General features: G+C 40.5%; 1 protein-coding gene across 1 annotated transcript; it reads left to right on the top strand.

Moving 5' to 3' along the window:
• Window positions 1-13,640: 13,640 nt before the first annotated feature.
• On the top strand, window positions 13,641-14,969 carry LOC147620940 (microbial Terpene synthase-like protein 13). Its single transcript, XM_086825368.1, has one exon. It carries the CDS (start codon window positions 13,641-13,643, stop codon window positions 14,967-14,969), a length of 1,329 nt encoding a protein of 442 aa, XP_086681494.1.
• The last annotated feature ends 10,961 nt before the right edge of the window (window positions 14,970-25,930 follow it).

Below are 25,930 nucleotides of genomic sequence, written 5' to 3'. Positions count from 1 at the left end.
ACTACCGTAAAGCTTCCCTAGTGCAAGGTAACAATGATTCTCTAGGATGGGGGTTGCATCAAATCTAATCCTCTACCTACACACACTACTTTTTCACCCCCAGCAATAATTGGTAAGTCTTCCACTGTCCCTAAACTCTCACCAGAACTAAACCACCAAGAATATGGATTGGACCCCCAACTAAGAATAGTCTAAAATGGTGGCAAGCCCACATATATCCCATGGTCCACACCAATCTCATATTCTTGGAGGCATGGAAAACTCTTGGAAAACCTAAACTTACACAAATTTCACATGAAATGTGTTTAGTTAGTGTTGGGTATTTGATTCCTAGAATTTCTATAAGAAATAACCAGTTGGAGTGTAGATTTTATGTCATAGATGTAGGAGTACTTAAAGGCCAGGTAATTATTGGAAAAGAGTGGATTGATGCCACTCCCTACCAAATCAATTGGCATGAAGAGATGACCACCATGGAAATCAATGGTAAAAAGGCCATAGTCCTCTTATGTCCCCAAGAGGAAATCATCCACACACCCGGCTACCCTCGACTGCCCTTCCCCTTCACACCACATCCTCATCACCGGTAATATCACCTGTTACCACACCCCATGCTTCACCAAAGCCGCTCAAAAGGCCATGGTTGACACCATCAAACATTGACAATCAAGCTTCGTCAAATCGACAATCTCCCTCAACTCCATATCTTTGAGCACCCACACTACAAGCACTCGGACCTCTTACCTCATGACAATCAATGGTGGGTGCTCAAAAATCTTCTTGATGATGAGGGATTCTACGATGGCTACATAGAACTCTGGATCCCAAAAACCCATGCGTAAGAAGCCAACAAAGCAAACCAAAACCAACCCTAAGTCAAATCTTCAGAGTTGGCCAGCCGCCTATTTATGAGCACAAGGATACTATGAAGGCAACACTCGTCTTTGGATACTGAAGAATGCCGGCCTGTGCTCATCCACCACAACTCCTTCCTAGGAAGCTGCAACAAAAGGCCCCACAGATGAAATTTAGGCAACCCTAAGCACAACGCAACCAACAACACTGGGTTTCTCCCAATGCTCTCAAAGGTCAAGGTTTCCATGAAGGAAACAAACACCTGTGGCTCCCCAAGCCACAATCAAAAGCCTATCCACCGCGTTGACAACCTACTCCTCTCTCAAAACCTCGTCAACCCCAAACCATGAAGCCTCAACAACCACGAACCTTCATCACTCTCGTGGGCAACAATGGGTGCCCAAAATTCTCTTAGACACCCAAGGCTTCAATGATGTCAACTCCATCCTTTGGCTCTCATGGCATAACCCTCAATAGTTTTCCCAAACTACACCAACCAATCCCGTTACCTGTCTAATCGACAAAAACGGTTTGGCACCTACAAACGGGCAAGAAAGTCCTCTCTTCCTTAACTCAATCCTATGGACTTGCCCAAACTATGGGCACTTAAAAGCTCAATTTCCCAACCCTTTTAAACCATAGAGCCTCGTACCCAACACTCCACCTTGCCCCCCTCAACTTCGTCACCAAATCAAAGGGCATTGCTACAAATGGTATAGCTTATCCAACCACTCAAAGGAAAGCTGACAAATCTCGCCAAGTAGGCCACTTAGTACAAAACCCTCTTTAGGGGTGTTGACCAATAAACACACGTAAGTCCTCACCAACATGAGGACCTCAAAAAAGAGAGTCTCTAGGTGATTTGGAATATCTTGGTGATTAGGACCACATGCACACCTTTTGCCCTCGCCCATGTACAACACGTACAATTCTCATAGGGCTCTATCCCACACAACGTAGAAAGCCTTAGAATCCACAATACCCATTTAGGGCTATCTCTAGATGGGGGGACCATGGTGGGTGCAAGCCTGGTCAATGGTACGACGACCCATCACTTGGATCTTCTTAATACCCTCTTCACCCCAATAACTATGCTTCATGCCTAATCTATCCTATCCATAACTTCTTCTTTGGCTCAACATCTCTAGATCCTCGCCCCTACCACTCCTATCAACACATGATCCTAGTTCCATGAGCTACAATGACAGAAGAAGCCAACCCACAAAAAGACAAATAGAGAACACCGCAACCCGATAACTCAACCCCCATGGGAGCCAGTATACCCATCATGGTGTCTTGATAAAGATGCTACAATTTGATGAACATTGCCATCTACATACATTATCTCGTAGCGCAAGAAGGTCCCATGCGTGTTGCCTCCTTGTCCCTCCAACCACTCCCCCTTCACCACCTACATACTAACACCATTGTTTAACTAACCCCTCCTTAATAATACCATCTACCACGTGGATAGTGGTCATTAAAAAGTATTATGTTCTAGTCTACTCACTCAAGTACTTGGACTCCTAAACCAACGTGCCTCGATAACCTCTTACCAATCGTGAGAGGACTTGATCGAGTTTAGGAAGGTGAGTATGTTAACCACATATTGGTTAACACATTTATGACAACTATGTCAGCACACTTATGTAATGGGCACTGGAACTATATTGTAAATCCCGTCATTTAATGAGGGAAAGGCCCTATCACAAGTATTTAGATTTGAAGGATAGATAATAGGATCTTGATCTGTTGGCCAAACCATAGAGAAAAGCCTTGTAACTATGTTTTGGGCACCTTGAGTCACTTACTACTACCAGGAAGCCTAGTGGGAAAAGACTTGGAGCTATAAAAGCCAATTTCTCTTTTTTGTAACTCATTCTCGCATTTGTGCAATAGATTGGAGTGTTCTCTCTCTCGCTCTCGCTTGCAACTCTAATCTAGCATGTGTGATGTGCTTAGGGTTAGGGTCTAGGGGTGATTAGTGCTAATCACTTGTTCTCTCTTGCTTCCCTCTTTCTTCCTCTCTCTCCCTCTTGCTTGAGTGATTAGGGTACTTGCAAATCATCTTCCACACGGATATCCCACATGATCTCTGTGAGCGAGATTGCACCACCCGTTGGATTAGAGCAACTGCCTCGGTATGATAATGAGTGCGAGAGGAAGGTATGACAATGAGTGCAGGAGGATGGCAGTGTGACAAGAGACTAAGGTGGAGCTCTTGAGCCTAGCTTTTGACAAACCAATCACCCCTTTGCATATTGATGAGCATCTCTCAACACAATAGGCCATCACAATCTTTCTTATAACAGTTTTTTGCTAGTAATAGAGCTTGAAAAATCCCCCCCCCTAATAATCCAACATGAGCCTTCGACAAAACCAAGTTTTGTTCAAACTCGAGTACACATCCTTTGATAACCTGCTCTATGCCTCTTTTGTACAATGAACCTGCAAGAACAATGAAGGATTTACTCTACAAGGCCAATCTCAAAATTTTAGATTAAGGTTCTGAGGGGCCAATCAGATTAATCCAAATTAGGGAGGAGATAAATTGAAGAAATAAAGAAAATCCCAAAAATGAGTAAATACTCATATAAGTTGAAGAGTGGACTAAGGACTAAAGGAAATATTAAAAAAATGAATTTTTGACACCTCAAAATGGGGTTTCCCCCTGATGAAGGAGGCACCTTTTTTCTCATCATTGCTTTCCATTTTAAATCAATAAAATGAGATATTTCATCTCTCCTCTCTTCTAATTCAAGTCTAGTTCCAAAAAGTAAGCTAAACTCACCCAAAAATGGTCAAAAATTGACCAAACTGATCTGGAAAGTTCTAGAATCAGTTTGCTTGGTTTGAGGCTTACTTTTTCCTATAAATAGAATCCTCCCCCTTTGTAAAAGCTTAATAGTGTTTATGCACTGTTACTTTACTCCTCCCTAGAGCCAAAAACATTGAATTCACTTGTTTTTGACTAATTCCTCTACAAAGAATTGGTGGCCACTCTTGAACCAAACAAGAGTAGAACCCTCAATCCCTCAAGCCAAAGGAAAGCTCACAAAACTCCATGTAAGTTAATAATTCTACTTTTTTTTAATTCTAATCTATGGTTTTTTGAATTCTTTGCTTTTTAATGTGAATATGGATGTTAAGCCTTGATGAAAAGGCTTCCCCCTTCTCTTCATTAAGAATTTCAACCTTTCTTTATCCTAAAATAAGTAACAATAAATTGAGTTAAACTTTTTCTATTGATTAAGTGAAAAATTTATTAGATTAGAGTGCTTTATTTCATCTTGGGATAAATTTTAAAGTAAATTTATAATGTAAAAATTGAGAAATGGTCAGCCATACAAAGGAGGTTATGGCAAAATTTTCTTAAATTTTGTGGAAATAAGTTTTATCTTTATGTTATTCAAAAAGAATAATCCCCACCATTTGTGCATTCTAAAAGAAATTCTTTTTATTTTAAAAGTGTTATTCCTATTTTATGCATAAATAGATGCATAAAAAGATTTTCTTTTATTATAGAAGTGTTATTTTCATTAGATTCAATTTCTATGCATAGAAAGATGCATATTGGATATTTTTTTTATAAAAGTGTTATTTTCATTAGATTCAATTTCTATGCATAGAAAGATGCATATTGGATATTCTTTTATTATAAAAGTGTTATTTTCATTAGATTTAAATTCTATATATAGAAAGATGCATATTGGATAATTTTTTTATTATAAAAGTGTTATTTTCATTAGATTTAAATTCTATGCATAGAAAGATGCATATTGGATATTTTTTTAATGATAAAAGTGTTATTTTCATTAGATTTCTATGCATGGAAAGATGCATAATAGAAATTTTTTTATTATGAAAGTGTTATTTTCATTGAATTCAATTTTTATGCATGGAAGGATGCATAACAGAACTTTTTTTTAATTTTAAAAAGTGTTATTTCTATTAAATTGATTTTATGCATAAAGACTTTTTATATCAAAATTAGAGTTCTCTTAATTCTATGTTTAAATTCCATGAATATTGATAAATGAATAAGTAAATACTATGAGAGAGAAATTTCTATCGTTTCATATTCACTCGGATTGTAATGAGAAAATTAAAAAAATCTATCAAAATAAAAAATACAGATAAATGATTAATTTATTCCTCATCGGAATTCGTAATTAGTTTAGGAATCAGTTAAGTGAATATTAAATGGATGAAATTCAATAAAATAGTAATTGAAATATCACCCCCTTTCGAGAAAGATAGTTCAGGAAGAACCTTACCAGACTCGAACCCAGAATGAGACTATGACCAAGACCAAACTCTTTCGTCAGTTTTAAGGAAAGACGATGTGACCACTTCAGGAAAATTCACTCAAATCTTCCACAAAATCTAAAACTAAGTTGAAACCCTCTGAATTGATCTGAGGATCAAGGTTACAAAATTTGAAGAATTTTGTTTTGGAATTAAGACCTATGATTAAGAAGTTTTGGGGACGCAGATTTAAGATATACTCATTGTATTCAAAAGAAAATCAAAACTGAAAAACTTGCATAGAAACCCTATTTTCTTAAAGGACTGTCTTACGCCAGAATGCTGGAGGGAGCATTTGGTATATGTGTTTTTCTAAGGGAAGTCCAGTTGCAACAGCTCTGGCGGCTCACGCGACAAAGCCTGCCCAGGTCTTAACCAGCCTTGATACGGAATTCTGGTGCGCGCAGAGGGGGCACTGGGATCTCACAAAACGGCTCCAACAACCACATCACATGGAATGGTAAATCCCATTTAGGGGGTTTAAAAATAGGTGCCACCACCAACATCTTCTTTAAAATCTGAAAAAACCTCTCTTGACTACTCGACCACACATACTATACGGCCTTTTTGGTAAGGTGAGACAAAGGATCACACACATATGACAAATACCATAGAAAACGGCTATGTCACTTAACTTGTTCCACAAACCTCATGATCTTAGTGGCATTCTTTGGAGATATTTCCTGAGTCTCAATTTCCTCCACTTTGTGAGTGAGAATCAATTGACATAGCATCTTGAGAAATAACTTGACCTAACAGCACCCTTGTCTTCATAGAAAAGGCACATTTAAAAGGATTTAGACTCATGCCAAAAATCCTACATCATAGAAAACACAACTGAAGATGCTTTATCCCTCCATCTCCTGAAAACACTAAAATTGGCCAAGAAGACTCTCATGAACTCTGTTAGGTATGGTTCAAAAGTCCTAAATGCTATATCTTGAAAAGAAGAAGGACCATTCTTTAAGACAAAGTTCATCACTCAAGCTCACAAAAGCTTCCCATTTAGTGATAAAAGCAATCTTATCCATGTCCTCTTCTACCATAAAGACTTGGTTATACCCTGAAAACCCATCTAAGAAACTATACATCTCATGACTAGCTACATCATCTTATAGAGTGTCAGTAAAAGGCAAGGGAAATCTTACCATTTTTCTTCAGTACTACCACAATCGATGATAACCAAGTCACTTTATCCATCGATTTGATGAATCATACCCTCAACAACTTATCAATTTCTTCCTTCACGAGTTTGGTGTAATTTGGATTCATCCTATACCTATGCTAGATCACTAGAACCGCATCCTTATTAAGATTAATTCTATGTTGGTATATAGCAGGATCTATAACTTTCATATCTGAATACTCCCAAGAAAAAATATCTTTGAACTCCCTCAAAAGATTAAACAGATCATCAAGGAATTGACCTCCGACAAAGAGATCTACTTTCACTGGATTCGATTCTTCCTAAGAGCCAAGATTAAGCTCTTGCAAATCATCTGCATGAACATGGGAACACTTTTGCATATATTGCTTAAATCTCTCCTTAGCCTCCCTAATGGCTTCCTGATCATTTTTCTCTAACTTGCCAGGATCATCCACGACTAATTTAGAACTCTTAATCAGATCACTAGACTGAGTTGGGATGGCTTGACCCCCCATATTCTTACAAAATCTTCTCAACATTAATATCAAATACAAGCACAACTGTTGGATTAGTATTCTAGATACATATCCTCCATCATTCTCTACCTCATTTGGCCAAATTAATAGTCTAAGCTAACAATGGCCTGTCTAAGCTACCAATGTCTTATGGAATTGCTTCAAGAAGAGAACCTTATGTCCCTAGTTCTATCCCGTAGGGGGAGCGTGGCCTTCTAAAAATCAAATCACCCATAGGGTAATTGATCATAATTTGGGCAACTACTAGTCTTGATTCCTAGAGACAATGCTTTTTTCCTCATCCATGCAAGGCACAACCGCTGGCATAGTCTTCTAGAATAGAATTGCCCAAGAACCTATTTATCTAGCGTAGGGATTTCACTTAATATGTTGGAAAGCTACCCTACTAATCAGGTCAAACCGTCCATAGGATGGTGCCGCCGGGGCATTCCATCCTCCCACTCTCCACCCTACTTACGCATCAATTTATTTTCTAATTAATCCTACACACTGTTTGACATAAATAAATATGTTCTTTAATCAAGCCTTTTTCACAAGGTTTGTTAAAATGACCTTTTTTCAGAGTATAATAATGCCAAAGACAAGATTTATAAAAAAAAATTATACATTAATCAATTCCATTAAGCCAAACCGGCTCTCTTATTCTTTCGTTTATACTGCCAATTATCTAGAATTATCTAGATAATTAAGCCAAATCGGCTCTCTTATTCTTTCGTTTATACTGCCAATTATCTAGAATTCGGCCTTCCAGCCTCTACATGCTCGGTAAAACCCTACGGGACCATACACCTCATCGTTGGCCGCCTGTTGGCGAAGACTCAAGCCGGCCTGCCGCCCTCTCATGCTCCGTCACTCGATCCTCTCGCCCCTTAGAGTGTTGTCTACGCACTAGGGTGGGCTTATTCACTTCACTAGCCTGGGCCCTCAAAACTAGACAGCATCATAATCTCTCGCCTCAATCGGTGAACCTTATTCTCCCAATGGTATGACGGATACCTTGGGCCATTCTCGGGCTTTACTAACATCTCCGCCGTCTGGCTATACAAGCACAAGAACGGGGTAGCGTCAAGGCAGGGAGAGTTGTACCTATAGCTTAATTTAACCAAGATAACAATTCATTTACTCAACTAAACCATAGGACTAGAATCCATGTTACCTTCTTAAGAAAACAATCATTTTCACAAAGATTTTAGCATTTCAACTTGAGATCGTGATAAGACATTCTTTATTAAGGCATATGCTGTTGTTTAAAAGAATACAAACTTTAACTAGTAAATCAATCAAATAGATCACTATTAACAATTAATAGAGAAGCCGAGGCCATACCTCAACCCCTAAGAATGATATATAATTGAAAAACAAAAAATATATATATCTTATAGAAATTTATCGTTTATCGTTGCCTTTCCTCGCGTTAACAAGAGCTTTAGAACTTAACATATGAGAATAGAGAGTCTTCTAATACCTTCTCTTTACGATTGAAATCATCCGATCATCCCCAAGCTTTATCTCCTCTTACTCGTACTGTGACTCTTATCTCTTTCGAAGGTGTATGGAAAATAGCCCTCTTATAGGGCTATGGCATACTATTCTTTCTTTAAAAGAAAAGCTATGGAGTTTTGGTCTCTTCCTCTCAAAGACCATAGCAATCTAACCTTCTCTTATAAAATATTAGATAAGAATGAAGGGATATATACATCTCAAGCTCTAGGATTACCTTGAGGCTACTCGATGCCTTCTTACAGTTTTCCCTGTGTAGAGACCCTAACAGAATCAGCAAATTGTCTCATAACTCTCTGATAAAAACTCAGAATATGGTCTTATAACCAGTGATAAGAATCGGAAGGCATCTAGTCTACAAGCCAATGCGGGTAGAATAGGCACAAATGTCTGTATATAGCTACAAATGTGCCATCTTTAGAAACACGTTGCTGTACTTAAAATATAACCTCTTATCACCTAAATTCGAATTTCTATTTTTGGAGATACTTATTTCTTAATAGAACTATTCTTGTCTTCTTATTTCTTTTAGGATTTTTGGAGCTAATATTTTTATTCTAACACTTTCCTAATATTTATAGCCTTATTGTCTCACTCTTCTCTAAGTGCACTCTCTTTCCTTCTTGAAATCTATATTAAAAGAGACACATACATGGCTTGGGAGGGACATTACAATCTCCCCCACTTAAAAGATTCGAGATATCCTCATCTCGCGAGCTAAGGTAGTATCTAAGTAAATCCTCCTGTCTCTTTCAAAGTGGTGTCCCCACTAGGTAATCTTTTTTTTAATCTAAACATTGTTCCGAGTCCCTTATTTCATGTGTTTGGTTGGTTTTGTTGTGCCTCCAAAAGGTTTATTATTCTAAAGTTAACTGGCCTTATTATCCTAAGTTCATGCATCCATATACCTCTCATATGCTATGAACTTTCGAATTCCTTATTCTATACCCCCATGTAATATGGTACTTAACGAATTGTCATGGAAAAACGTAAGGGAATCAATCCTTTATGCAATCTAACCTATGATAACAATTTCATAATCTTAGTATCATCTTGTAGAATAGCTCTATTTATTATGCACATTACTTCACATGAATCTTGCACCAATCCTCTTCTATTTACTCATAGAAATACTTGTTGAATTCGGTTATCTTTAACCTTTCTATTCCTATTTCTTGACCTTATTTTGCTCTAGCTCATGTTTCCTTGTAGCCAAGGGTGGGCTTGATGTTCCTCTTGAATTAGGGGACCTCTTCTTGATTAACATGGAAGGACTCATGTCCTTCTCGACACTTTATATAAAAAACTTTCTCATAGTCTCTGGCTATAATTATGGCTTCTGAAATAGAGAATGGTTTTGCATTCTTGACGAGGTTATTCAATTGTAGATTAAGCTTCCAAATGAATCGATGGAGAAGAGTTACCTCATCCATCTCTGGAGCTAATCGGATAAGTTTTAGCAAGATTTTGGTGGTATTCTTCTAGGGTCTTCCCTTCTTGGGTTAGCTCCAAAAATTCATTCATTTTATCATTCTAGTTCCAGAGCGGTTAGATTGACAATAGTGCTTCCAACTAATTTGGCATTTCTAATGATTTTAAGATGCAAGAAAGGGTGAACTTGCTTCTTTCATTATATCCATTAAAAGTTCAGAACTATCAAATACTTATCATAGCACCACATTTGAAGGTAGTCAGGATTAATACATATGAGATCTTCATTTTTTTTAGAATTACACATCTGGTGCCTTGGGATTGACACATCCAAAGATTATCAGGATTAATACATATGAGATCTTCATTTTTTTGAGAATTACACATCTGGTGCCTTGGGATTGACACATCCAAAGATTATCAGGATTAACACGTCTAAGATGATTAGTTTTCTAAAAATTACACATCTAGTATCTTGGGATTAACACATCTAATAGCATGATCCTCTGAGAATTACACATCTGAAGCTAGACCCATGTTTGTCTGAGATGGGTTTAAGATCTTGGATGATCATCCTAGTGTAAAGCATCCAATGGATGGCATTCACACATTAACTATTCAAACCTTAATGGAGTTATAATCTTAATAATTTATAATATGCAAGTTAATGAGATATATCCTAAAAATTTCTCTAAAAAAAGTTTTGGTCTATCCTTCTAGTCATTCAGTCTCTCACTAGTTTCTTAATTTGATCGCCCTATGTTTTTCCTCAAAAGGTTTCTTCCCCAATCTTATTTCTCAAATTTATTGTACAAATATCTTACATGTGCACCCCCAAGATACAAGCACAATTTCATAGGATGATTGTCTCAACATGTGAGGATATTCAAATCTCAAAACATTCTGTGACACATTTCTAAATAATCACATTGTCTTCATTCTCTTCATATTGGCACCCATGAAACAAATTACAAATACATAAAGTGGGATAAACCATGATAGCTTCAGCCTCTTAGAAATTTTTCCAAACTTCATAGATTTGTGAATATCTAAAATTGTAGTATTTCTTGGCGTGAGCAAGCTTCTCCATCGTGCAAGCACGCTTCTCCATGCGGGCGCACCCTCACAATTGCTGCCCTTGCCTCCACTTCTTGGCTCACAAGGTGCCCGTCTGGCAAGACTTCGTAGACCAAAGCGACATACCCTTCCCTTAGAGAGGTGTCTTCACAAGCTATTACATAGGCGAGAGAAATCCTCATCAACTAATTCTCAAAAAGTCCCTCATTTGATTGGCTATTTTGAAGGGACCAACATCCGAAGCAGTGCAATCAAGAAAAGAGCCAAGAGAAAGGAGTGCAGACCGAACACGCTCTAACACATGTTTTTCTTTCTCTCTCTCTATCTCAATAGTTCTCAATCTTGCTCTCTAATTGAATTATTTATCTCCTAACCACTTTACTCATCAAAGTGTATTAGCGCAAGAAAGGAAGGCTATTAGGGGTTTGGGGGTTTGTTTTCTCTAAGAGACTATGGTTGAATTTCTTTTCTCTATTATGGCAGAGAACAATCTCTAAGGGACTATGGTTGAATTGCTTTTCTCTATTATGGTAGAGAACAATCTCTTTCAGTGTTCGAGCTTAGGGTTATTTACAACGTAAACCCCTTCATAATCTCCCTGACCTTCTCTTAATCCCTTTCACCTCTTGGATTAATCTCACAAAGTTACTATAAAGTTGGGCAAGATCACTCTGAGGTGGCCTCGCATCTCTTATCTCTTAGTAGTGTGTGGTCACCTAGCAGTGCATTGCTTGATTTGAGTACGTGGGAGTCCAGGTTTGAATGTTGTTTTTATACTCCACATTTAATTTTGTGTTTGTTCTATGGGCATTGGACTTGATTTAGTGGTGTGAATTGGTTGTCAAGTTATAAGTGTTAAGTGGGTGGTGGGCATTGATTGTGGGGGTGGTCATAGATGATACTCACCCACCCATAGGGAGTTAATAACTGGTGCGAGTTGGCTGTTGATTGTAGCAAACATGCACGTATCAATTCCATAGGGAGAGTAAGGAATCTAGTGGTAGAAGGTCTTGTACTAGCAAGGACTAGGGAGAGAGGGAAGATTAAAGCTATTGTGGATCTACTGCTTAGGAAAGTCCATAAGCTCCAGTGTTCACCTTAGGGTGCTGTATCTTTTTTGATACTTAATATAAATTTCTTTGCATTAAAAAAAAAATTGTTTGCGGTTGGCACACTATTTTATTACAATGATATGAAGGAATATTTTTTGGTGTCATGTTTGTGCATTTAATTTCGTTAGGCTAGTCATCATTTACTTCACACTACATGACGACTAGTATTTGACGGTGGAAGTTTGGGTCCTACCTCACTTCACGTCGGCCTCCTTGCAGTTGTGAGCCTCACCCCTCCCAACCCCCTTGGGCCTTTGTGTCACCTCCTAGGTGTGGGTCCTCTGTCCTTGGACTTGTGGTTATGGGCTTGCTTGTGTGAGCCTCATATCTCCTAACCTCCTCAGTGTGGCCCCTATGATCCTCACACTCCCAGATCTATAGTGATTTCTTGGTTGATTCCCTCATATTTCTACTTGTCATGTGTTGCAAAGCCAGATTATACCTTCTCATCTCAGCCTCCTCCAGGTGTGAGGCTCGGCTCACGTGCATGAACCTCACAAGCATGAACCTTCAAGGTGAGAGCTTCACAACATGAGATTCACAAGTGTGAACCTTCATAGTGTGAGATTCACAAGCATCCTAAGCCTCATGACCATGAACCTTCATGGTGTGACCTTCACAAGAGTGAGCCTCATAGAGTTCAAAGCATCATTCTTACATGAGAAAGGTTTTTCTTTTTTCACCTTCACACAAATGCGTGACATATCATTTCTTGTATGTATACATTCTTTTAAATACGTTGGCAATTAAAAAACATGACACCTTTAAGACTTGTAAATGTATGTTTGTAAACAGCGTAATATCCTTTGAACTCAAGTGATATTATACATTATTTTCATGTAAACCCTAGGTCCCTCGCCTCCCCTTAATCAACAAATGTGGGAGACCAATCTGGTATTAGTGGGTTTTTTTCCCTATTGATTTCCTTTTAGGCAATCAATAGGGTGATTTCCTTTTAGGCAATCACCATATGTAACAAGAATCTTAGCAAGAATTTCCAAGAATATTTCCTCTAAAAAAAATTTAGCCTTTTTATTTTTCAAAAATAACAAAAAAAAAACATTTCAATCTACCTTTCCTAACTTCCACAATTTCACCCTCCAGACGCAAAAATTTAACATCTTCAAGCTTTTATGCTTTGAATCTGGGACTTGGATGAGCATCTTCAAATCCTTCTCTCCATAATTGCAAGGTTCCGTTCCATTGGAGACGATGTCCACTCCAATGAATCAAGTAACGTTCTTGTAGGGCATATCCGAGTGGCTTGTTGGGTGCCTTACCTAGAGATCAGAGTTTCAAAGGGTTGTATCCCATTAGGATGGGGGTATGGCGGTGTGTGTTCAGTAGAAGAGCATGTGTGGGTATGGGACCTGGGTCACGGGTGTAAGAGAACAAGTGAAAACTGTTCTGCTATAAAATGGCGTGTTACTGAATTGTTGAAAGTAGTCTTTTAATCCTTGGCAGTGTCCCCGCGACTCCCGACTGCCCAGCCCTTTATCCTAGGGCTACAAGTCAAAGGCCGCCGGGAATCCTGAGATCATATATGGACAAGAAAGGCCAGCTGCACCTATGTCCTATGTAGCTGAAGACCTCTTACCATGCTAATTTCTATCCCATAGCCTCACGTGTCCTCTCTCCCTATCACACTATCTCTGTCACAGAAAGTAGCTAGGTATGGCCACTCGGTTAGCCTGGGCACCGTACAACAGTTTCTACGGCCTTGCGGCGTGTAGAAAGCTTGTATACCATCCGCTCTCTCTGGTCAGTTTGAATAGCAGGGGTCTTGTGCATAGGCACATCAATAAGGTAGTGGCTGGCCTGCAGGGAGACCAGAACAGATACAAGCCCGTGAAAGCCCTTGTCGACCCGCAGACGGCACTTGTATTCCCTCCCATCAGCTGCTCCTTACCAGTACAAATACATGAGGACTACGGCCACATCCGGGAGGTTTGTGATGCCTGGATGTTCTCCATGATGGAGCCCCCGCAGTTGTCTCAGCCACGGCGGGAGTTCTACGTGCGGAGTGCTTTCCCACTCTTGACCTGCGCCCAGTATCCGTCCGGCCACCCAGACCGACTCATCGTCATCACAAAGATCACAGTTCTGCTGTGCATGCTAGACGACACTGTCGACGAGGTTGCAGTGGATCTGCCGACCGCAAAGCACTTGCTTAGCTGCGTCGTGTCCATCTTACAAGGTGGCAGGCAACCCAATACTGGCGACCTTTCAGCTGTTCCTCGACTGGCCTCCTTCTTGGAGGTGTTCTTTCAGGTCTGGGAGGAAATGTGCCAAGGCATGGCTGGTGGCGCCAGTTTGAAATCTCGCATGGCCTATTCACTCCTTGCCTCGCTAGAAGGCGTGAAGGACCAAACTGTCTCACGCGTGCAAGGTGATCCTTCTGATCAACTGTCCACTACAGTCATGATCGCTGCCCGCTCTTGCGACTCTTACGCTGAGCTCGTCATTCTGTTTGGCGAGTACGGGCTCGGCCTACACCTAGAAGATGAGCTATTCCACACTCCGATCATGCAAGAGCTGAAAGTCTCAGTATGCAATTACCTTGCATGGACTAACGATCTTTTCTCCTTCAGGAAGGAGTATATGAGAGGCGACGTCCACAACTTGCCCTCGGTTCTAGGATTCACTCAGCACAATATTTCCTCCGGCGTCACTACAGCCTTCTTCTCGGGCAAACTTGAAGCGTGCAGCGGCACCTTTCAACAGATCGTGGATCAGGTGTGGAACATGATCCAGGAGGAACTACGCCGCTGTGTGGAGCTGATAGAGCAGATAAGGAGTTCTACCATTGCAACCCAGCAGCCCGACCTCCTCGCCTACCTTGACATGGTCGTCTCCATTCTGCCTGGAAACCTTCTCTGGAGCACCACGTGCGCGCGCTACAACGGTGACAAGCCGCTTTCCTGGAAGACAACGAACGCCATCAGCCTTCTCCCTGATAACACACTACTTGACTATGATCTAAATCTCCTCGGCAATGCATAGCCCTCTGTGAATCCAATAAGTTATGCTTTATTATAACTATAGGCTAAAGTAAATAATTGAAAGACTTGCGTCAGGACAGTCACGTCCACTCTTGTAAATAGTGGCTAAAGTAAATAATTAAAAGACTTGCGTCTGGACAGTCACGTCCACTCTTGTAAATAGTGGCTAAAGTAAATAATTAAAAGACTTGCGTCGATGATACCAAGGCTTGGATGACCATGCTTAGAAATCGCATTCTGAACTTTGATAGATCATGGGAAGAAAATGCGTTTATGGTTGGCGATGCGGAAGCATAAATTCAAGCTTTACAGTAAGTTCGTATTTCCCACATTTAATAATGAGGAAAACATCAAAATATCGATGTGTTAACTATAACCATTCACGTCTTTATGCTATGTAGGGAAGTGTTTGGAGTGGCATGTCCGAAGATGTTGGCTTAAGAACTTAATAAAAAAAGTACTTGATGCTTCCATTCGAGCTGACATGTTTAGAGCTTTGGGGCATATTATGAATATGCGTGGCAAGCCATGCAACAGCTCCCATGACAAGGAAGAAGAAGCAACCCAGCTGCTGGTAGAAACATTTGTGCAGACATACCATGTCCAAGCATCATTCATACAGTACTTCAAGGATCAATGGCTTCCACGAATTGGTATGTTATGTCTTTTTGCTTTGGTTTAAATTTTAGCTTGATTATATGCTATGCTATAATTTTATGATGCATAAATAAAATGTTATTTTAGGTATGTTGAAGCGTGCATCGAGATTGTTGACTCATGCAAACCAAGAAACAAATGGGAGCATTGCATAAATAAAATGTTATTTTAGGTATGTTGAAGCGTGCATCGAGATTGTTGACTCATGCAAACCAAGAAACAAATGGGAGCATTGAATCATACCATGTCATCTTGAAGAGTCAATTCTTGTCTAGACGTCAAACGATTCATGGTCGCCGAATCAATTGGCTTATACAAAATCTCATGTGTGTATGTCACTCATATTATTGGTACCAAGACGTGCTTAAGGAGTCTGGATTTAAAAAGAATTTCGATATACTTAATGTTGTCATGAACTTAGTCACACGTGCCAAAGCCATTCTTGACCATTATGTGAGGTTTCTCGATGAAGAGAACATAAATGCAAGAGTCAAAAGCCAAAGCAGAGAAAATCATTGGTACAAAGTGCAAAATGCTGACTGTGAATGGGCATGTTGTGAGTTTGATTGGGCAATGAGAGGAAACCTTTGCAAGCATCAAGTGAAGGTGATGATGGTTAATGGGCTCCACACAGATAACCTCATTGCAAGGAATATGGATATGTATAATGATAACTTTGGGGGCAATACTCATGAGTATGCATGTCATTATCTTCTCATATATGTGATTTGATCCTTTGTTGTAAATATATTTCTTTAAAACTATGCTACGTTTTGGCCATGGAAACACTTTACATGCTGAGAGTGTTATGCCTCCATTATCTTCAAATACATTGAATGGAGACGAGAGATATACAGAGAGAGACCAACAGTCCACACTGATGGAGGATAGGCAAGATGACCCACTAATAATGGTGCAAGCCATGCAAAGGATATTCAATGAAACACTACAGATTTCAAGTATGTATACACAACTCAAATTATCTTGTTGTGTTCTTGTCTGCTTCTATGGTGGGAGATCTATGAATCTCACATGTGAATGTTTGGAAATAGGGAGTGATATTGCCTTGCTTACACATGCAAAAAGGATGGCCTTGCAAATGCTCACTTCTATGCAACAAATGAAGGCAAGGAGATCAAATATGGCTGCACATCCTTGTTCACAACTTTTACCAATTGATGATGATGGGTTTGGCAACTCTCTACATCGTACAAAGCCATTCATCGAAGGTATGCAAGCCTTATCTAAGAAAAGAGGAAAGGCTAAGAATTTGGAGGCTTTTCCAAAACCCAAGTCGAGGAAAAAGATCACCATGCAAGCTAAATTAGATAATAATGCAAAGAAGGATGGGTCCAGAGAGTCGTCAAGATGTGCACTCCTTTGGCAGCAACAACTTATTTGTGTTTATTCTCGAGACATGAACATCTATGAGTTCACATCCATAATTGTATTGTTGACTATAGCAATGTAATTTCTTTGTGAGAAAATCCATAAACACTTTCCAAAAACTATTGAATGGAAGGGACATTCATATATTGGATGTGTGAGAGAGACAGAGAGCTTGTGTTTGTTTTTTCTTTTACAACAGCTTGGTTATCATTTGATATTGCTTGTTGGAAATGATATTACAAGTCACATGATTTAAGTTGTATTGAACCCACAACACTTCAGCCCGTCACCCCTCTTGGTCTGTGAATGAATTAGCCTTTCCCATGGCCATGTCCTTATCTACTTGGACAACCCCATCCACGAGCTCAACCTCATCTGCAGGAGTGCATTCAGTGATAAGCATAGATGTAACTTAATTCATATGCTTTATTTTATGCAATGTGTATGTCCATACACCTTCCATGGAAACCCCTCTATGCTCAATGGAACATGTAGCCCCTGTCATGGCTGTGTCATCCTGAACCTCACCTTCAACATCCATATTATCTTGGTCTTTGGTACCCCCACCCACAAGCTCAACCTCAGCTGCAAGGTACAATCAGTGATAAACATAGATGTAACTAAATTCATATGCTTTACCTTATGCAATGTGTATGTCCACACACCTTCCATGGAAACCTCTCTATGCTCAATGGAACATGCAGCCCTTGCCATGGCTGTGTCATCCTGATTTTCACCTCCAACATCCATGTCAACATGTATATTATCTTGGGCCTTGGAACATGTATCCCTTGCCATGGTTGTGTCATCCTCTCCGACGTCTATCTCAACTACATGTGAAATAGTAAGCAAGAGAAGTGCATAGATGAAATTCTATAGGCAACATCACAAGACTTGAGTGTCTACTAATAATAAAGCCAAACAATAGCCAGTTAATAATGCATAGCACGTTGCTCATGTGGGGATGCCCGAGACATCATAAGGCACAGAGCATCCAATGCATCCTCCTCTAAACCATGCAATCCTTTCCGTGCACGAATTGGTGTTACCAAATCCATAGTGGGGCATTCTTGCATTCTCTTTGGAGATGGACTAACCACATCATCCACATGCATAGTAGAAGTGTCTAGTATAAAACATGATATTTGAAACATTAGAAATGAAAGTGCTAAAGTCAATTAATGTAAAATAGACAAGTATTTGGCTGTGACTATACCACGAGCTAGCTCTAATGGTCCATCACAACCCAAGCAACCCTCAAACCTCTCTACCGGCCTTAGGACACGGTTCTTTTCACCAAGGGTCAGTGCCCTATACTCTTCCATTCCTTCATTGATGTAATCCTCAATGAATGATTCTTTCCAAGCAAGGATGTCCTTCCTATGGATGTCACATGCATCCTCATATATAGATTTCCATTGAATCCCTAGTTTAACCTACATACATGCATGTATATGTGTGTGTGTGGAGTCATATAACGTGTGTGTGTGTAAGATAGTATTAAGGTGTGTGTAAGTCTTAAGATGCTGTGTTGGTGTGTAAAATGCAAAAGACAGTTAGTGTGCACAAACGGAATATATACATGAATTGAAACAAATCACAACTTGATAATTTAGAAAATTGCACTTACATCATTCTCACGCCTAATCACCGTAAAGGGAGACTGTTGCCCTTCATTTGAATTCTCAAAACCGCCCTCCTAAACATAGTCATGATCATCCACATCATCTTGTTATTGTTTGTCCTCCTCTTGGACATTAGAATAAGGATCATCCTCATCCTCTTCATCTCCATGAACATCATTCGAGGGTGCAAGCTCATCATTTGAGGGTGCAGCATGGGGCTCATCCTCCTTACGAGTGGAAGCCCCTTGCTCTCGTCTCCTCTTAGACCGAGAAGATATTGATGGGGATATGGAGAATCCCGTGGATGACCTTCACCGCGTGAGACTGTTATGCCATAAGGCATTAACCATCCTCCTTGTTGCTGGCAGAGGAGAGAACGTGATGCAGGTCGTCCAATGCAAGGGAGTGGGGAATATTGTTGCCTCCTCTTCCTGACCTGGTTCTCACCATTTCCTCATTACCCTCGAAATCACTTGAATAAAAGGGAGGCTTGTCTTCTATCAGCCCGGCTTCTTGAGAGCCCCCAAGCCCACGATTAGGCTGTGGAGGTGAGGAATCACACGAGGAGCTGGAGCTAATGGTGATTATCGAGCCCCTTATGTCATATCCCCTACCCCTGAATCTGCCAAGCTGGACGAGTTCCTCTCCGCTGTCAGAGCCCTGGCAACTATTGGCTTCCCCTCTGCTGCCCTGAATCTGCTCCCTCTCCGCCTTGAATCGGCCACAAAACCACACCCGAAGACAAGAGAGCTACTGCCTTTCTGCCCTGAATCAGCCACAGAGCCTATCTTGGGCACCGGCGCGGTTGGGGGGCTCTTGCGTGTGCGTCAGTATGCAAAAAGAAGAGAGGCCGCTAGTGGGGAAGGGACAGAGGCTTGGCGACTGGGAGACGCTATGGTGCATGTCGTCCGTCCACCACATGCTGGAATGGACGGATGGGAGGATGAAGGCTTGAGCGGGTGGGAGTTTGAGTTTGAAACATGATGGGCCCACTGCAACCGATGGGGCCCATGCGCATGGTCATGCATCCCTACGTCGAGCATGCATACGATGGGGGGGCAGGTAAAGGTAAAACAGGCGGGGGATTTGAAAAGTCAGTGTCTCCATGTGTTAATAAGACAAACAGAGGGGCTTGCCATCTATCCTCAGCCGCTTTTGCGAGAGAGGGGGCGGCTTGCGAGTTGGTGGTACTACCCGCCGCCGCAGGCTGTGACTACCAACTGACATTTGCCATCGAGAGGGCTGAAGGGCTTTTCTTGACTACTTTTTGCCCTTATTTCTACCACCAGAAGCCGTCTTCCAAGTGTTCAACCTCGCTCTTTGAAGAATTAGAAGCACAACAAAGGCTTGGCCTTGCCATAGCCAAGACCGGCTGCCCTGTAATGTTGTTGTGGAGTAGAAAGCCATGGTGATGAGAGGTGAAACGAACCCAAGACATAGAAGAGGCAAAAAAGAGAACCCAAGACGTAGAAAGCCCAAAATGTAGAACAGAATCGAAATCGGTTGCTAGATAGAGTAGAACGGAAGAGGAAAAGATCGCAGAGAAACAAGCCCTGAGAAGGATCAAAGTGCAGTGCCTTTTTCACATCTTTTAATCCGTAAGAGACAGTGAGAATCTGCCTCCATGGAAATTTTTGTCGCAACTAGAAAAAAATATTTATGGAGGCAGATTGTCAAATTATAGCCTTAGCGGATCCAGATATATATATATATTTTAAAGAGGAAGAGCCATCATTCCCTAATTTTTTGTTAAACCATATCTAATAGTGTAGGCACCGAAAAAACATCCAAATAGTTTCTTGGTTTTTCTATCTTATAGTTCCCTGTTTTTTTTGGTTAAACCATATCTATACATTTGGAATATATTTAACACCAGAAGCGATGCATACTCATTTGTAGAAACTTCACATTGTGAAGTTTCTACAAATGCTACAGGATGAGGAGCAGCCTGCTGTGAACAGACGATTTCTGATGAGGAGATCATCTGTCTCTTTTGTTCTTCGCCGGCGCCTATTTACTGCTCACAACACCCCTGGTATGTCCCAATGGCCTCTAGGCTAGAGGGACTTGCCCCTATAGCGACCAAATCCTTAAAAAACCAGTAATGCAGCGTACATGAATTGCCTCAAAATATGTCCCTACAGAGAGGAAGCCAAGCCTCTGAACCGGAGGACAGCCCTTTCCTGTTGCAACAAGGAGAAGTTATTCGCCATGATGCACATGAAGACAATCTGATTCACCATCATGAAGAAATATGGGAACAGAGGCAAACGGCCGGATTTGTCTTCCCACATGTGAGCCACCCGGACCCCATGCAAAAGGTTCCCCTCTTGTCCTCGCCCAAATCACATAGCCCTTCAACATCTCCTACACACAGGTCTTGGAGAGCCAAGAGGATCCATCCACCATGAAGAAAATGAAAATCAAAGAAGCTGCCAAGACTAGATACTACTACCTAAGAGAAATCGAGCTCAACCACTTGAAGGGAATGCTCCGAAAGAAGCCCGGAGGTTTGAGGACGGAGATCGAGCCAAACATTACTCGAATGAAATCCCCGGAGATGCTGAACAACAATATCTGTCAGGCAACGCTGTTAAGATTTATGTCTCTGATCTTCCTATGGAAATTGTACAGAAGTGGAAAATCACTTAGCAGACCAGGGCACTGATTAGATTGTGCTATGGTCTGAGACATCCAACAGAGGTGCTCAAAGTATGGATGGGAGCCAATGGACCTCGCCCTAACAATTATTTTTGTTTCCTTAAAAAATATCTCCCTAACAGTTACTTTTGTTTCCTTTTTAAGGAAGAAGGTATGGCCCTAAATACCTTGAGTGCCCGACAATGGATTCTCATGAATTCTCCCTTATCTCTTTTTTGATTGACTCCTTCATTTTCCCCGGTTGGCCCCAAACGTACTCTATGCCCAATATCGGTAGAGTTACCCAATCTTTCCCTACATCTCCACTCTTTATTCAAACTCCTACTCGAACCAATATGGAGAGTACTTGGAATGAGAGAAAACACTAACTTGAACCCGAGGTGGCACCCGCAGGCCTTGGTGGAAGTTGATTTAAGAAAAGAACTTCTTAGTTCCATATCTATCAATGCAAGCCCACGCTTCCTCCTCGATCAACCTCTAGTTTTTAATCCCCAACATCCCCAACACATGTTTCCATTGTGGAGAAAAGGATCACTTCATCAAGAACTTCCCTATCAAATTCCATATCTATCAATGCAAGCCCACGCTTCCTCCTTGATCAACCTCTAGTTTTTAAAAACATCCCCAACACATGTTTCCATTGTGGAGAAAAGGATCACTTCATCAAGAACTTCCCTATCAAATTCCTTCCCCCCCTCAACCACTAACCAACCAACCTGACCCTAAAGAGGATAGCCAAGGGTTTCAAACAGTTGGGAGAAGAGGTAGAGGGCAACAGCCAAGCTAGTAGAATATACCTAGAAAAAGAAACTACAATAGATTCTCCCCACTCTTGATAGATATTGCTGACCCTACTGCTAAAGAATCCTCAAGTGAAGCTGAGGAAGAAGAGGTCCCTAGTACACAATTTCATAAAAGTGACCTTGAAAAGGAGGTTGAGGCTATGGACTTCCAAGATGCCTCCCTAGTTAATTAGGATGAATGCTCCTCACGAGATAAGGAATAATCTCTACCAAGAGCTAAAAAATCCCCTTCTTGTCTGCTATCAAACATAATATCAAAAACTCAGGATTGTCCAAAATTGAATCCTTCACTCTTAAAAGGAGATAGTCCCATGTAGGTGGGATGAACTACCCCCTCCCCACAGAGAAGAGAACCTAAGACCATGCTAAACTTCCTCCTGAAAATCAGAAAACATGAGAGACATGACCCTTATGTATTCCTACAATACCAAAGGACTAACTGACCTCAATAGGGCTAGAATTGTAAAAGAGTGGATGTATTAGGTGCTACACATCCACAAGTATACAATCTATTGAATGCGAATGTATAGTTCATGACCTTTGACTTCTAGTGTTTGTCAATAAGGATAAGAGCTTATCATTGTGTATGAACGTCAAAAACATGATGAAGTGCAACCAAGTATGGTAGTATCTCTCCCATGAGAACATTGTCTTCCTCGTCCACATTAAATGAAGGAGGAAAGATACAACTAGATGCAAGGTTAACACATCAATTTAATGGTGCATCATCAACAAGTAGCGTTCTTCTTTCATCACAGCCAAAGATCTTTGATGCATAAGAAATGGTTTTAAAAATGCTTCCACACTTGGATTATTTGGACAGCATATTTTTTTGTCGCACATGTTTGGCATTGACCTTGTTCCCAAACCATAAAGAATGGAAGCTTCCCACCTGCCTCTTTTTGCAAAATCTTTATGATATCTACCACAAAATTATTATTTATTCACACATTGAAGCTATCCAGTAATGTCTTTAAGAATTCCAAACATCCTAATCATAGAACAAGATACTCATGGCCGCATTTCAAGCTTTGTTGCTTTTTGGACTTCTACCAACAATGCCTTAGAAGTAATCCACACAAGTTAAATATAATTGTTAGAATTGGCCTATTAGTAGAACATGTGTCTAGTTCAACATGCACTATGCTTGCCAACAAATCCTCTGAGGGTGTTTTCATCACTTTTTTCTCTTGTGACTCTCCACACATTCTAGACACTGCATCATTTTCTATTTTCATTGGCATATTGACCACGACATCCCCTATCCTCTCTCCATCAGCTGACTTTCATTTCTATGCAGCTCTGTGTCATTTCTTTCCAATGGAAAATTGACTAGCATATGATCATTAGACACATTATCTACTAGGTTTCCTTGATTTGTATCATTTTCAAGATCCATTTGTTGGATGACATCATTGTTATCATTCCCTTTGGAAACCAAGTTAAGCCTCATAATGTACATGCTAGACAAATCATCCTCTACTATTAAATGAGGCATATCACTAGGTCGAACTTCTCTCTCACCTTTTTCTACTCAAACTTCTGCAAGCTTTGTATTGTTGAGATCACTCACCTTAATTTCTTTTAGCTTAGTTTGGGCTGGCACCATTTCATTGTTAGAGAATGCACTAGCTGATTACCCATCATTTGATCACTTGCACTAACCATAGATTTTCATTTGACTGAATTTGATTCTTTATTGGCATGTCTTTTATCATCAAAAGCTTCCACCTCTATGAGCTCCACCACATCACCTTATTGCACAAATGTATGTTAAGAGAATAATACTAGTCAATCTCGATAGTCTCGTAGTATCAAGAATTATATAGACAATACTAGGAAACCCTCAGTTGATATGTTTTCTTCTTATTAAGATAACATCCTTCGAATGGGCCTTTGTAGTAGGCCCATGACCAAGAGGCCATAGGGGTCTCCTTGCATAAGGATATTTCTAGCAAGACATGGGGTCAATACCTCTTAAAGAAAAGGAACATAGAGTCAAGACTCAACAGCAAGACTTTGCATTAGGCCTATGACCGAGGGGCCATAGGGGTCCCCTCATAAAATTACTTAAAGCTGGAAAGTCAACAAGGCATCCTTTAGCTAAGTCATTTAATAAGAGGCCTATCACTACTAGGAGTATATAAGGATTCTTTAACAAGTATTTATCTAGCATAGAATGAGGGCAAGACATCTCTTTTGGAAAAGGAATATGAACTTGATATCAAGGCCTTTTACAAGAGACCTATGACCGAGGGGCATAAGGTCTCCTTCAATATCGATTTCGTCCATTCTCAAATGAAACCTTGGCCATAGGATGTGTTTCAATAACATAAGGATAAGACCTCTCTTTTGTATTAAGTTGATGATACCAAGTTTTTTTCACAAGAGGGAGGCCATAGGGTCTCTTTCTAGCTTAAGTGGAAGACCTTCCTTTTGCAAGAGGGGTGTAGACTTGTTACAAAAGCCATTCACCAAAGGCCTATGACTGGGGGGCATAAGGTCTCTTTCAACAAAGATCTGCCCAATTCTTAAAAGATTAGTTCATATTGGATAAGATTATGCTCTTTGGAATAAGACCCCTATGCCTATGTCCGAGAGGCCACATGGTATACTTCAACATAGGAAGGGCATATGACCGGAAGGCCATAAGGTCTCTTATCGCACAAATCTCCCCAGGAAGGAGAAATTATTAAGAGGGGTGCGGCTTGCAAGGAAGTCCCTCTATAAGAGGCCTGTGTGATCGAGAGAGAGGCCATAGGGTCTCTTCCACTAACTTACAAGCATTTCCACATGATATTATTTAACAAAATGAGGGTTAGACCTGTATTTTACAAGATGGGCATAGATGATAGGTTGGTTAGATCATCCACAAGAGGCCTAGGGTCAAGCTATACATCATGATGGCATAGGGTTCTATCCACAAGACGTTTTCTAGCATATCATGATAGCAAGGCCTCTCTTTTGTAAGAGGGATGCAGATAATTACAAGAGCTTCTACAAGATGCCTATGCCCGGGTGACATAGGGTCTCTTAGAGCACCCATCTCTCTATTATGAGGGGAAAACTCCAATGGGAATCCCTTCCTTTTTAGAAACGGGGTGTAATCTTGAAAGGAAGTCCTTCCACAAGAGTCCCATGATCAAGATGCCTTAGGGTCTCTTCTAATAACATGTGAGAAAGGCCATGGATGAAGACAATAGTGAGGTCATGCAAAAGAGGCCTATGGCCAAGGCCATAGGGTCAGTTGAAACATACCTACTTTCTTTTTTGTAATAGGGGTGCAATCTTGTTATCAAGTCCTTCCAAAAGAGGGATGTAGAAGATAGAAATACCATGTACTACAAGAGGCCTACGATTAAGGGGCCATAGGGTTAGTTGAAATTCCCATCTCTCAGTCAGTACCCTAAAGTCAATACCAATCTTTTGTAAGATAGTGTATATGATAGCAAGGTATTTCACAAGATGCTTATGATCGAGGGCACCTTCGGGTCACCGTAGCATGAGGGGAAGGCCTTCCTTTTATATAAGAGGGGTGTAGAGTTAACCCAAGGGGCATGGGGTCCATTTTAACATAGATCTCCTCTACTCTTAATGGATTTGTGCTTGTCTCTCACTAGGAGACTACTCTCTTTAGAATAAGGCAAGGCCGCATACTATATTTCAATAAAAGAAGTACAAGACCTCTCTTGTGCTACAAGAGGGGTGTATACAATAGCAAAACCATGTACAAGAGACCTATGACCAGGTGGCCACAAGGTTAGTTGAAACACACATCTCTCAGTACCATAAGGACAAGACCTATCTTTTGCAGGATGGTGTAGATG

Source organism: Cibotium barometz, chromosome 31, assembly GCF_041138505.1.
Source record: "Cibotium barometz isolate CiBa-2024 chromosome 31, ASM4113850v1, whole genome shotgun sequence".
Taxonomy (NCBI): Eukaryota; Viridiplantae; Streptophyta; class Polypodiopsida; order Cyatheales; family Cibotiaceae; genus Cibotium; species Cibotium barometz.
Note: the sequence above shows the minus strand (reverse complement) of the source record. Positions and strands in the feature narration are given on the sequence as shown.